This window comes from Phytophthora parasitica (assembly GCF_000247585.1).
Source record: "Phytophthora parasitica INRA-310 unplaced genomic scaffold supercont2.4, whole genome shotgun sequence".
Taxonomy (NCBI): domain Eukaryota; phylum Oomycota; class Peronosporomycetes; order Peronosporales; family Peronosporaceae; genus Phytophthora; species Phytophthora nicotianae.
The window spans coordinates 424,105-437,941 of record NW_008648990.1 but is presented as its reverse complement, the minus strand read 5'-3'; the positions used below and the strand labels follow the sequence as shown (position 1 = coordinate 437,941).

General features: G+C 48.4%; 3 protein-coding genes across 4 annotated transcripts; 1 reads left to right on the top strand and 2 right to left on the bottom strand.

Annotated features, from left to right (window-relative positions):
* Positions 1-50: 50 nt before the first annotated feature.
* PPTG_03118 lies at positions 51-2,770 on the bottom strand. Of its 2 annotated transcripts, XM_008895796.1 has the most exons (4): positions 2,630-2,770; positions 2,485-2,564; positions 2,358-2,417; positions 51-2,287 (listed from the first exon to the last, which is right to left on the bottom strand). In XM_008895796.1, the coding sequence occupies exons 1-4, from the start codon at positions 2,730-2,732 to the stop codon at positions 158-160; spliced, it is 2,373 nt and encodes a 790-aa protein (XP_008894044.1). In that variant the 5' UTR covers positions 2,733-2,770; the 3' UTR covers positions 51-157. The 2 variants fall into 2 exon arrangements, with proteins under 2 accessions (XP_008894044.1, XP_008894045.1); XM_008895797.1 differs by having other exon boundaries at positions 51-2,417.
* Positions 2,771-5,923: 3,153 nt separating this feature from the next.
* Positions 5,924-6,046, bottom strand: PPTG_21204 (hypothetical protein; the record flags this gene model as incomplete). The annotated part of the gene is made up of 1 exon (XM_008896457.1): positions 5,924-6,046. One exon carries the CDS (start codon positions 6,044-6,046, stop codon positions 5,924-5,926), a length of 123 nt encoding a protein of 40 aa, XP_008894705.1.
* Positions 6,047-8,069: 2,023 nt separating this feature from the next.
* PPTG_03117 (hypothetical protein) lies at positions 8,070-9,530 on the top strand (the record flags this gene model as incomplete). Its single annotated transcript, XM_008895795.1, has 1 exon — positions 8,070-9,530. The coding sequence occupies one exon, from the start codon at positions 8,070-8,072 to the stop codon at positions 9,528-9,530; it is 1,461 nt and encodes a 486-aa protein (XP_008894043.1).
* Between the last annotated feature and the right edge of the window lie 4,307 nt (positions 9,531-13,837).

Genomic DNA, 13,837 nt, shown 5'->3' with positions numbered 1-13,837 from the left:
GTACCAATTTTCTATGTTGCGCTTGCTAAAGCATTAGAGACTTGTCCCGTTTCGCTAGCTTTAAAGCAATTTTGTTTTTAAGTAAAAAAAAATACTACGTGATTTCAAGGCTTTATACTTTTTTTCTAAAGTGTTTTTCATGATTGCTTAACCTCATCTAGATGAGAGTGAGGCTGGTGCCGTTGTTGGACAACTGCACAATTTCCAGGTCCTGGTAGGTTTGGATGCAGGCGTACAGCTGTTGAGAGGTAAAGCCCTTGCGCAGTACAACCGGTTCCAAGTCGCTCATGGCGAGAATCTTGAGATTGCGATCATTGGCGAACTCCTGCACCAACCGGAAGATCTTGGACGTAGCATCCGTTGACCCGCCACTGCTTCCTGCCCCCGTCTTGCCACTGTTTCCTGTCCCATTGGCATCATCCTGCTCTGACAACGACGCCTTGGACACGTACACTAGTCGAATCGCTTCGTCGACATCTTGGCGGATAACTTCCGTAGAGAACCGCAGGCGAGCGAGAGCCTGTGAGAGACGGAGAATACTCAACAACTGACGCGCTGTCATGGCCGTCTGGGCATCGTTCGCACCGCCGTCTCCGAATTGCTGACGGAATTGCTGCTGCTGTCGCTCACGCGCGTGTTCATTGGCGTCCTGTTGACGGAGTGTCACGTACGCCTCGACGATATAGCCGCAGAGATCCTCCGGGATGCTGGGCTGATACTGCTTGGCAATGGCAATGAAGTATCGTAGCACTTCGGGACGAACAGGATCGAACTTCATCTCTGGGTTTCGTGAGAACCGATGCACATACGTCACGTGACGTGCCAGCGCCTCATCCTTTTCGTAATTGGCCACATCCAGTAGTAGAAACAAGAGATCGAAACGAGACAACAGCGCGTTGGGCAGGTTGATGTTCTGAGACGCACTGAGCTTCTTGTTGTACCGTCCGTAGATGGGATTTGCTGCTGCAAGAACAGACGTACGCGCATTGAGCGTCGTGGTGATGCCTGCTTTGGCAATACTCACCGTCTGCTGCTCCATGACTTCGTGAATGGCTGTACGATCGCCCTCTTCCATCTTGTCGAACTCATCGATACAGCAGATTCCCATATCCGCTAGCACCAGCGCACCGCCTTCAAGTGTCATCTCCTTTGTGGTGGCATCGCGCACCACTGCAGCTGTCAAACCCACGCCTGAACTTCCTTTACCGGTCGTGTATACTCCTCTGGGGGCCACAGTAGCGATATGTTTGAGAAGCTGCGACTTGGCCACTCCAGGGTCTCCCATAAGCAAAACATTGAGGTCTCCACGCAGCTTCATGCCTTCATCCATACGCTTGGTAACACCACCGATCAGTAGTAACAACAGCGCCTTCTTGACATCCTCGTGGCCGTAAATCTCCGGTGCCAAAGACTGGGACAAGACCTCGTACACATTCTCAGCGCCTTCCTGTAGTCTCAACACGGCGCTTTCCATCGCCTCAGACGACTCCATAGCGGAGTACCGTTTCTTATGGTTCACCACGTCTGTCGCCTCCAAGTACGTCTCCGTCACCAGCCCCATTTGCATCTGTCGTTGCGGCGAGTACGGGAGCGGCAAGAAGACGCCACAGATGGTCACTAGAGCGCCAGGCTCGCACGTCCGCGTGAGTTCGCCTCGTAGATACACTGTAAGAGACCGTGGAATGTGTCCCATCGGCACTTGATCCGGCAGCTCCTGGAACTTGACTTCCTGGTACTTGTCGAACTTGGAGGCCTTGGTTTGCATGATCAAACGACCTTGTGCCTTGTTAGCCTCACAGCGTTCACTTGGACACTGTGTCAAGGGGTTAAATTGCCGTGCTTTGACTTCCTGGTACACTTCATAGGCGCAAGCCTCGCACGTGTACGTGGCCACAGTCAGCAGCGGCTTGACGGTGGATACTCTCGTTACCATGCCCTTAATACGGACCAGAGCACCAACTTTGGCTGCCTTTACGTCTCGAATGGGTACAGCTTTGAGCTTGACTCCAGGGATCAAATGCACCTCAAAGCGACGCATTAATGCTGGTGGGAACATAGTGGCAGCGTTGGCGTTTGAGGCCGCTTGGCTCTCTCCTTCTTCTGTTTGACGCTGCTGGGCTAATTCCTGAGCTCGAGAGATTCTGAGGACGTCTAGTACGTCTTGAGAATCAGAAATGTCCCTTGTAGGGGCTGGGAGGTTCTCGTCCACTGCGTCCGAGAAGAGAGCGATGTATCGACGAGCATTGCGCACGATACGGGACACAAAAGTCGGGTCGTCCTTCTCGAACTATTGCAAGTAATAAAAAAAATAATTAAGCTATGAGAGTAAAAGCATAATAACTGTGATTATGACGTACAATTTGAACGTCGTCCAATGCAATGGGGATGGATGTTCGTTCTCGGTTTGCCACCTCTTGCTGCGATAACGACGTAAAAACATGGTTAAAACTTGCGATATAGGTAGAATCCAGAGCGGAATTGTACCATCATTCGCGCGTATTTGGGGCCTAACGCCGGGTCGTCCAGGTTTGATGTGAAGTTGAGTAGGAACTCGGCGCATTTTGCTGATCAAAAGTGGTTTTTTTAGCGGCAAATTGGCGTTTAATTATCAAAGTTTCGAGTATTTTACCTTTCTCCTCTTCGTAGTTGGACATACCAACACCTCCCGACGCATCGCCGCCTGCACCGACGCCCCCGAACGTCTGTGAGAACGACTGCGACTGCGACGACATCTCTCGGTTTATTACTGTGATGTTCCCGCCAAAAAAATATTTGAGATAAAATGTTTTGCACCAATCACATATTTTTATTTGTGCATCCAAAGAGGCACTGATTTCGTCCAATCAAAGAGGCATTTATCGTTGAAGTAAAGTGTCGGATACTCTTGGCGAGCATGGCGACAGAGGCATTGAGGCGACTACGAGAGGAGATCGACGCTGCATTTGAGGTCCAACGGCGGCCATACAATGAGAGAAGAGTGGATTCAACGTCGCTAGAAGTTTCTACGCCGAAATGGGCCGAGGTGACGGCGTTGCTGGCATCAGTAGGTCATCCAACACCCAAACAGTCAATTACTGGCGTTGCGGGGCAAGTATCGACGTCTCTGCGGCCTGTCAGAGACATATCCAGGCGAGAGAAGCTTCGGCAGCTGACAGCAAGCGAAAGACAGGCGTTGATGCGTAAATTCATGATCGAATGGCGTCGTATTGCTCATGCATCTGCTGTCGTCACGAGGCTGCACATTCGCGCTCAAAGGCGGCGAAAGCAACACGTTTTAGGCATGATTTTCACTGCGTGGAGACAAAATACTGTCTATAAGTTAAGACTAAAAACAGTGGCGAGTATTGTGACGAAGCGGGCAAAATGCAAAGAACTGGAGGCACTATGGGAGAGATGGACTTCTGCCCACCGTTTTGCTGTAAGATTAAAAGAGTTCCGCCTAAAAAGACATCGGAGATTGAGCTGCGAAGCGTTTTGTACGTGGGTACTGGCTGCAACTCAACGTGCAAGGTTTAGAAGGTACAAACAGAAAGCATCGCGACAACTTCTGTGGCGTTATTGGAGGTGCTTGAAGGCAGCGATCAAGACGCAACGAATGATACATTGCGAGATTAAATATTTTATTGCACGGCGGATACTAGAGCTGAAAGAGCGCTGGTTTATACTGTGGATTGAGTACATTGAACAGCGAAAGCAGTTGCGATTCGCTGTTGGGTGGAGTGAACGACGAATTTTAGGTGATGCGTTTGATAATTGGAGAGAAATTCATGAAAACACGAGGCGTGTGCGTCATGCACTGCAACTTGCCACTCGACGTCGACGTCGCTGTAAAATTCGAGAGATGTTGAAGATTTGGAGGGTTTTTATCCAGAATTCGCAAAAACAAAGGCATCAACTTGCTGCTGTACTCCATACTCAATACCGTCGACAAGCCTTCACAAGCCTTGTGTTGCATACACAACTCGGTCGTGAGCGAGAACGTTCATTACAAGACTGGAAAGTACGTCGAACAGTCTGGACATGGCTACATCACTCACATCGAGATCGAATGCTACGGCTGCGGGCGGAATTCCTGAAAGAAAACCACGATCGATTAGTACTGCGTACTGCTGCTTGGCGTCCTTGGCGGCGCAATTTTCAGCGTTCTGTTGGTATACAAGAGTTCAAAGCAAAACAGCGCGTCAAGCGACTACGAAAGTGGTGGATGGCTTTTGTACTCGCGGCCAACCAGCAGAATCAACAACGTCTATTTGCTGAAAGTATTTTGGACAAGCGTGAAGTACGTAAACTACGACAAGCACTTGGTGTATGGCAAACTCGAACAAGGTCTTCGTGTGAGTTTAAAGCGCTCGTTGCTAAAAGTGCAGTGTTTTATCGCCAATTGCTGCTGAAAAGGGTAATGCGGGATTGGAAAACCGCTTATCAACTTGCGTTTAAGAAAGAATACCTGGATGCCAAGGCTGTTAGACATTTAGCGAGTAAGATGTTAAAACATTGGGCGAGGTGGGCGTATTGGAGCTGTAGAGAGCTGGAGAAACGAATTGCTCTAGTGAAAGAACAAAGACAGCAAAAACAGATACAACAGTGTATCTCGCGCTGGAAAGAGATGGTTAATGCTCGACACATAGCACTCTACAGCAAATATTTTACTGCGTGGAAATTGTGGACCGACATACAGCATCGTCAGCGTCATTTATTGGAGCTACGTCGTTTAATCCATCTTCGCTGGCGTTGGCAGCGTTGGGAGTTGCTAGCGCTGCAATGTCAGAGCCTGCGTGCACAAGCAAGCGAGGCGCAGAAACTACGCGAACATCGTTTGTTGAAACATTGTTTTGCCACTGTATGGCTCCGTAAAACTCGCAGGTATAAGTTGGGGTCCACTATATTGGCAGCGCTATCTAAACAACACATACTCGAGTGTGCAATATCACGATGGAGGCAAAACCAATTGCGGTTGAACGCTGTGAGACTCGCGTCACAGTTTTATCGCAAGAAACTACAATCGCAGTATCTTCGATTGCTCTTTGAACGGACTGTAGGATGCAAACGCACTGCTATCGCGTACTATAGAAGACGGCGTATTTTACGTAGTTGGAGCTGCTGGAATCAATATTTTACGTTAAGACGGAGGAGATGTGAGGCGGATAAGTATTTCCAACGCCGTTCGAAGCAAAAAGCGCTGAATTTGTTGCACAAGAGTGCAGAGAGCTCGATAAGGAGGCGAAGCCAGCGTCTTGACGCTGAAGCTTGGTATGATGCGGTTTTGCTACACAATTTTTTGTCTAAATGGTTTGCAGCTGCAAAGCGTGCTCAATACTGTCGATATTTGGGAGAACGTCTGGCATGGAATGGCATTGGACGACGTGCATTTCGTGTATGGCAAGACGGCTTTACGGAGAAGAAGAAAATGCTCAGCGCTGCAGAATTTCACTGTTCGGTGCTAGTAACGCGGTCATGGAATGCTCTTCTGCGCGTCACAAAACGACGTCAAGTAGCGTTAGCCATGTGGAGGCATACTATGACGAAGACTTGTTTAAGCCATGCTTTTACTAACTGGAAACATTTCCTAGATAATCGACATGGTCAGTATGCCGTCGCTGCCACCATGAATCGTATGCTGGAGCAGCGAATAGTACAGAGATTCTTCTCCGCCTGGAGTCTCTTGGGTACAACTCGCGCAATGGCATTTCGTCGTGAGCAAAGAGAGTTGCAGAGATGGAGGCGAAGATGCTGGATTCACTGGAAAATATGGCATCTATCCTGTCGATGGCAACGCTCTCAGCAAATTATACTGTTGCAAACTATCTTTTCTCAAGGGTTAAAGCGCTACGCTATTCAACAGCAAGCATGTCGCGAGGTTTGTTTACGAACAGCTCGGAATGTGCTGCATCGGTCTCTATCTCAATGGCGTGTTGAGTTGTGGTTAGTCCGCAATCAAAAGAAGTTGGCCTTGGAAGCCGAACGAAACGCTCTGACGCACTGGAAGGCGTTCGTAGCGGCCTGTCGCCAGAAGAGGCGGTGGGAACATTACGTCCAGCAGTTGCATCGCTCCCAGACCCGAAGTAAAGCAATAACGTTAGACCAAAAGCGTCAAGTGGGCGGTACATTCCGCCACTCGAGAGCTTTACAAGCGCAACTGAAGCGAAATCGCATCTTAATGACCCACGTGCTCCATGCCTGGTACCTCGCCGTGCAGAATCGCCGTCGCCGGAGCTTAAAGAGGCTGCACCGATCTCGTCCAATATCGAAAGCGAGACAAATAGCACTGGAGTTCTGGGCTCGTCGCGTCATGGACAAGTGCTTCCTTATATGGAGAGAGCAATCATTAGGCAAATTAGCAGAGATGGCATAAGATACTGTGTATGATGCAGTCAGTGTACATGACGTGATACAAGTATGGGCGTTTCGATGGTCGAGCGTATTTAACGGTTAACTTTACGGTTCAACACAACGGTTCGATCCGTGTACCGTAAATAACATCAAATTATTGTGTCCCGCACACGACGCTTGTCAGCCAATCGACTGCTGGCACATTACCATTTTCGAGCCTTCATTTGATATGAGAAGAGTGCAAAGGTTGTATGCTGTATGAAAAAATGATTGAATGTTGTCGGACATGATGAGCACGACTTTTACCGCTTCCTGAGGCGCGCAGCGCGTGGAGGAGCAAAATTCTACATGAGATTGCTGATTCGACACCACCTAGCGCATAGTACTGTTATACATCACGTAATTCGAACGCTGCTCTTGTTTGGCTTAGAGCTCGAGACTTTGCGTCCGTAGTCGTCTTAGTGTTGGTTATAATCTACCGTAAGAAGCATGTCGAAAAGGAATCTAGGTTAAAACGCGATGTTGCGAGAAGATTGGTCGGTTTCTTGCGGCACGAGAGCAGAGAGCTCTGGTAGCGACCGAGTGCACAATTCTGCCGCTTCTGCCATTCTGTTGCTGGCGCCGACTATGTGGGGTCAGCGCAGCGCCAGCGAACTGATTCGAGTCTTTTGGGTTGACTCGAGGAGTCTAATTTTCTGACTTGCATCTGCATATCTGTCACTCTAAAATGGAATAGAAAGTGCTCAGAGCGAACCAGCAAAAGGAACTCATAGGGATGAGAAGGCTTGTGGTTCGAACACGAACAACAAACACTGAATGGCCACAATTTTCGTCTGCAACTTCAATTATTAGTGCTCGAGTTGAAGTGTTCGCTTTGCGTAACGACTGTAGTCTTGGAGCTGCCGTCAAAACTAAAAAAAACGGATGGACCGGATACTTGTCTGACTTCACGTGTCAAGCAAAGAAAATCGACTCCGAGGAAGAAAATACCACGGCATTTCAATGTCACAACGTCGTTGAGCTGGACAGCTCGTTGCCAGATTCTGTTCTGTACCTTATGCAAGTTGGCGTATGTAGCTCGACTTTCGTGGTTCTTTCGATCCAGACAGTCAGTTATCTCACCGAAACAAACGAGTTGAAAGCGTGGCCACTGCTGTCGTCGACAGCAGCTTTCAGCAGCCTGTCCATGAGCGCCTGAAGTTGCCCTCAGTGCTTCAACACTAGTTGGGCTTCTAATTTTGTCATTTCTGCTGTATCTAAGCGTCTTATTAAAATTTCAGTTTTTTTTCCCCTCAACATAGGAATTATCACCCTCAGTTTTGGCCATGCTAGCGGCTTCTTCAAATTTTCGTAAGATTACCGTCACACTTTACGATGAAGTTTCCTACCTGTAGTTCGACTAGTCTTCAGCACGAATTCCAAAGAAAAAGAGTTCGGCGACGGGCTCTGGCAAACTTGCCACACGGCAACGAACGCCTCGTGGAAAAATACTCGCCGTTTGCCACCATTACCAACTCGACCAAACTAAAGCCAGAATCAAGAGCAGAGACTCATACTGAACCGATGCGGTGCTATCGTGTCCTTGCTACGACTTTTGACGATTGATTGCCTGTCTTAACGTAGCAGAAATCTTCAGGCTGCTCCAGTTCATTCCTCAATTCGCCTTCCAGGTGTCTAACTAAGCCACACAACTTAACTCAAGTCCCAAGCAACGCAACGCCAACAACTGCAAGAACACCATGGCGCGTTTTAAATTCGCGTCCTTCCTGCTTGCCGTCGCCACGCTCTTGTTGGTCGTGTCGGCGGAAGCTCAACTCGGGGGATTACTTGGCAATCTTTTGGGTACCGTGACTGGTGTTGTGGCAACGACTGTATCGTCACTGGTGAAGATCGTGGACAACCTCTTGTTCGACTCGCACCGGATCATCATTGTCATGGATAAGGGTACCAAGCCGGTACTCGATGCTGTTGCTAACAGCAGTACCGCAGTTTGGACGGAGGCTGAGCGAATTCAGAACATCAAAAATATCGTCGATGCGCTCAAGCTGCACGCGCAAGAGTCTCAAGGCCCACTGGTCCAGCTACTTTCGGCAGCGGGGATTCAGTTCAAAAGTCATTGGATCACCAACACAGTCGAAGTATTGGATTGCCCGCTTGAGCTCATTGAGAAAATTCTCGCTCTGCTGTCGGTGAAGGAGATTATCTATGACCTTATCATTACTCTGGATCCTCCAGAGCCCACAGCCGACTCGACGAGCAACACTGTCACTGCTGGATGGGGTGCCACTAAAATCAAGGCGACGAATGTATGGGCCTCAGGAAACACCGGTCAGGGCGTGGTTGTCGGCACCATCGATACCGGTGTGCGCGGAACTCACGAGACTCTCGCTAGCAACTGGATCGGGCCGTACGGATGGTATGATCCGGCTCAAAAGACGGCGACCCCGTACGACCCCAATGGCCACGGAACGCACACGATGGCCACGATCGTCGGAGGAAAGGGAACCGGCATCGCTCCTGGCGCTAAGTGGATGGCGTGCAAGGCCTGCGAAACGACCTGCACTCTGACTATGATAAACACTTGTGCACAGTACATGCTGTGTCCGACGGACACAAACGGCAACAACTGTAACCCCGCCAAGGCTCCACACATTGTAAGCAATAGTTGGGGTACTGGTCAAGGCATGACCTACTTCCAGCCGATGCTTGACGCTTGGAACGCCGCTCGCATCATTCCAGTCTTCTCGGCTGGCAATTCGGGCAGTAAAGGGTGCAGTTCAGTTGTGTCCCCGGGTGATTCAGCCAAGGCCTTCTCTGTTGGAGCTACCGACACTAGCGACGCACTGGGCTCATTCAGCAGTATTGGTCCTGCCGTCAATGGACTTATCAAGCCCGACTTCATTGCGCCTGGAGTGAGCATTCGTTCGGCTTGGAATGGGAATAACGCAGATTATGTGTCACTCTCGGGGACGAGTATGGCGGCACCTCATCTTGCCGGAACAATCGCGTTGGCTTTGAGTGCACGCCCTGGCTTCTGCTTTGACACGATGAAGGAGATTTTGTCGGGTTCGACTGACCGGTCATTACCGAGGGCTGCCCAGACGTGCGGCACAATGTCGGACACGGTCTTCCCAAACAACGAGTACGGCTACGGCCGCATCAACGCTCAGAACGTTGTCAACGCAGCTCTTGCGTATTAATTAACCAGAACGAACGTCTAGGGCTGAAGTTGCATTTTTTGAGTTGCCTAAGCGTTCAATACATATTACGTCTATGGGATATTTTAGTTCTCCTTTTTAAGTTTTGCGTTTCACTCAGGAATTTAATTATACGGAAGTTACAAAGTAAATGTCTAACAGAAAAACAGCAGTTCGGTGTTTTTTTTCTGTTTGGAAGATTTTTTTATAACACAAAATAGCAGATTTTACATCTTCGAAACAAAAGTATATTTAGGCTGAGATGAAAAAGAGACAACTTACAACCGCCTAAGCATTAGCCAAGTAACCCTCTCGTCTTCATGAAGAAATTTTTGCTCCAGGACAAGTCGAACGAGCGGTGGCTGAGAGTACAAAAGGCGCGATCAGAGATAAACCGTGCTCAAGCTCAAATCCGAATGGTAATCTATATGCAAACCGATCTCTTAAGGCTGACATAAAAAACGATTTCTAAGTTAGAAAGTGAAACAATCAATCCCTTCTGGTGGAAAGTACAACGTAGATCGTGTTCAAGTATTCGGTGGATTGAGGAAGCTGAGTCAGCTATAAACGAAGACCAAAACGAAAGTCGTAAGGTGGAGTGCATGTTCATAAAACTTGGCCAAGTCCCACGTACAGCAGATACAGAACTCTTTCAAGAGCACATCACCCGACTTAAGAACAACGATCTGTATAGTACGCAGCCTCCAAACCAGCCCCCGGAAGATTTTAACTGTAAGAAAACTTACTATCAATATTACGTAGTGTATCAGTTCATTTACTGCATTGAGAAAGTATGTATTCGCTCACACCTCCCGTGATGTCTTCAACAGTTGATTTTTGACTTATGATAATTATGTATTTTTAAACCAAATCTTAACACAAAAATAGCAGTTTCACGGAAATCGAGTGTTTTAAAGTTAAGACGGCTGCAATTTGGAATGTGCCACAGCATTTATTTTGTGCGGTGCGGTGTATTGTGCATACATAATACATACTACCGTTTGTAGTTCAAGCTTAACTTTGGACACATTGTTGTAGCAGATGTACGCTACCGTACTGTGCGAGTTGTGCTGCATCCACGATGGATATTGATGCTGGGCATCTGATGCGCCTGCTCTGCAGCCGCTAAAATGGAAGTTGGAGTCTGTTCGGGTGACATTCACTAGTTGTAATTTACCGTGATGTTACCCTTGGCTGCCACAAGCAACATTCGCTTATGGCATTACTACATGGGAAGGGTATACGTGGACCAACTATTTGGCCGCAAAAGGTACACACAGATACCGGTATTTTCGCCATTTCTGAAATTCGAAAAACTCTAAAAATCAGTTACCCTTGTCCGTCCATTCCGCATTCTATCCCCCCCCTCCGATGGCGAGATTAGCAGCCAATGAGAAGGCAAGCGTGGCCGACGCGCTCCGAGGATCGACGACAGCTCAGACAGCGAGGGCGACGCTGCTTTACGCCAGGCTCTCTCCACCTCGGCCAACAGTCAACAACAAGATGCCAAGAAGAAGAACAGCACGGCGTCGTCCGTGAACTCAGGGAGCGGCGATATATTAACCCTCCTGCTGTCGCTTGTCCCCGGTTCCATGGAGTATTCAACTCATGGGATGATCTGGAAGCTGCATTTAGAGGTAAGCAGTGCCTACCCCTTTATTTTGGTCCTATCTATCTAACATATACGGTTGTTATGTAGCTACCAGAGCGACACGTTTCAAATGTACAAGCTCCGCACGTCAAATTCGATTAAAGATCGGAACCGAAGCCGTAGCAAACAAGCCGCGAAGCGAGGCAGCAAACCCGCGCTCTGGGATGAATCTCTTGGCTACTACATGAAGACATGGAATTGCACGCATTAGAGATCTTATGCGTCCCGAGGAAGAGGAGCCCGGCAAAATCACACCACTCGCCGCATCGAATGCCCAGCTAAACTTCATGCGTTGTTGTCTGAAAATAGGAGTGGTGGTTACCATGTATCTGTTCGGAGGCACGAATCGACCCACAATCACGAGATCGACGAGAACATCTTCAACACTTACCCCGAGACGAGGAAGATCACTTCTCCAGGGACTTGTAATGTCGCACAGACAATGTGGCAAGGTACGCTCGTTACTACAACGATTTTTAGTATTACAGACATATCCTAACGTGTTATACATCTCTAGATGGAGCTAAACGAAAGAAGATCCTTCGCTATCTGAAGGAGGTTTTGGGAAAGCCGCTTATACTCAAGGATGTGAGCAACATGATTGCTGAAATGCGCCGAAACTCGTATATGTCGCCTGATGATAATGTGCGCGTGACGGAAGTGCTGCAAGATTTCAGTGGGGGTCCTGGGAACGTGGTCAACGTGTTCCGTGATCCCGATGCCAAGTTGACAAGTTGCATCACATTTCAGACGAGCCACATGAGATGTATGGCGACTGTTTCCTGAGGTGGTGTGTGTCGATGCAACCCATGGAACTAACATCAGCAGGTGAGGGTTGATGGCATTTGTTATTAGTTGGTTCTGGTTGGTTCTAGTTGGTTTTGGTTGGTACTAGTTGATGCTTGCTGTTTTTAGTCTTGAGAACAGCTTGAGATTGACATGTTTGGCCTGTGTGAATAGATATCGCCTTTTCAGCTTTATGCTGACGGATAATTTTGGTAGTGGCGCGTTTGAGCTGCATGCACTTGTCGATAGGGAGAAACAAGAAAACATGAAGAGCGCTATCACCACATTCAAGCGTAACAACGGAAACTGGAGTGACGTCAAGGTCATCGTCATTGACAAGGATTTTACGGAACTATTCGCGCTTGAGTCAGAATTTCCTGAAGCGACCGTGATCCTGTGTCATTTTCATGTTATTGATTACCTCAAACGTGAAGTTGGCAAGCGAGACTATGGATTTACAGGGTTTGAGAAACTGCACATCAGAAAGTTTCTTACGTGTGTGGTTCGCACGTCACGCGAGAGTGAATTTAATCATTACTTGGAGGCACTAGAGTGCATTGAAACGCTGCTTTTTCTGCAACAATCCTCTGAGGATACTTACAAGTTTAAAATGAAACGGACTGGAATTCGTGTTGACAGCAAGTATGATGACGAGATGAAGCTGCTTGCTCGCATTGCCACGCATCACGCATGTCACTTAGTAGAGGACCAATACAAAGCAAGCTCGAAAGTGGCGTATACGGTGGAGGCAAGTGCTCTGGCTGAATACGACACGTTTGTAAACCTGGAATCCAACAAGAGCTACGCGGTGAGTTGAGAGAACAACACGTGTAGTTGTGTCTTCAACCAAACACAACTTCTGCCGTCACATCATTTATCTGCACCGCAAACAGTCTCGCTCTCCTGTCATACCGGCTGCTGCTCTTCCTCCTCGCTGGGCTCTCCTGGATGACCAAGATTGTGAGTACGAAGACAACCTCTCATCCAGCTTCTCGGTTATGGATATGGGACTATCACAGCGACCACGAATAAAGTCCTACAATGCAAAGTACAAAGAAGCTTTCCTAGCCTGTTAAAAAATCGCAGAAGTCATTACCGGCAAGGGGACGTCTGACTTCAACTGCTGGTTTGACCACCTGAAAGTCTTGAACGCAGGGCTAGAGAAAACCTTCCTTTGAGCAGAAGCCAGGATTCCACTTCAGTAGAAGCGCTGGATCAATGTGAAGATTCCAGTCTAGACGATCCCAGGCTCGATGAAACGTTGCCGGCAAGTACTCAATATCCCACTAGAAACACTAAGCGTATGCTTGATTTGGTGAGTGCCGAAAATTGAGCTAAACAAAGCTAGTCGCCCGTCTGGACGGCCACATCTGCAGCCAGTGAAGAAAAAAAGCTAGGAAACGAGCCGAATTTGATGCCAATAAAGAGCTCGCCGAGAGACTTACAAAGCATGGAGATGTTACTTTGACAGATTTCGCTGCCGTTCAGCACTCGAACTTGTCTTTTGTGGATGTGGAAACCACATCCGATAAATTGCACTTCTTCCACCACGACGCAGTATTGAAACATCCAAGGCGCGCATCATAGAGGCGGGAATAATAGAGACTCTTGGATCCGAGGTATTCTACCAGGTATGTTCTACTTGAGTCGGTACGTAGTTGGTGAGAGTTGGTATGTTTGGTATTGAGTTGGTGTTGGGTTGGTATACCGACTATACCAACTATTCGAGCCAATGTGGTGGAGTGGGGTTTGCAAAATCACGTTGCGATCCACTCGGACACACAGTGCCCTGGATTGCCGACTGACGGAGGGGGTACTCCGATAACCATGGGGTTGCTGAGGGCTCACCTTGTGTACCCGTCGGCGGGGCTGG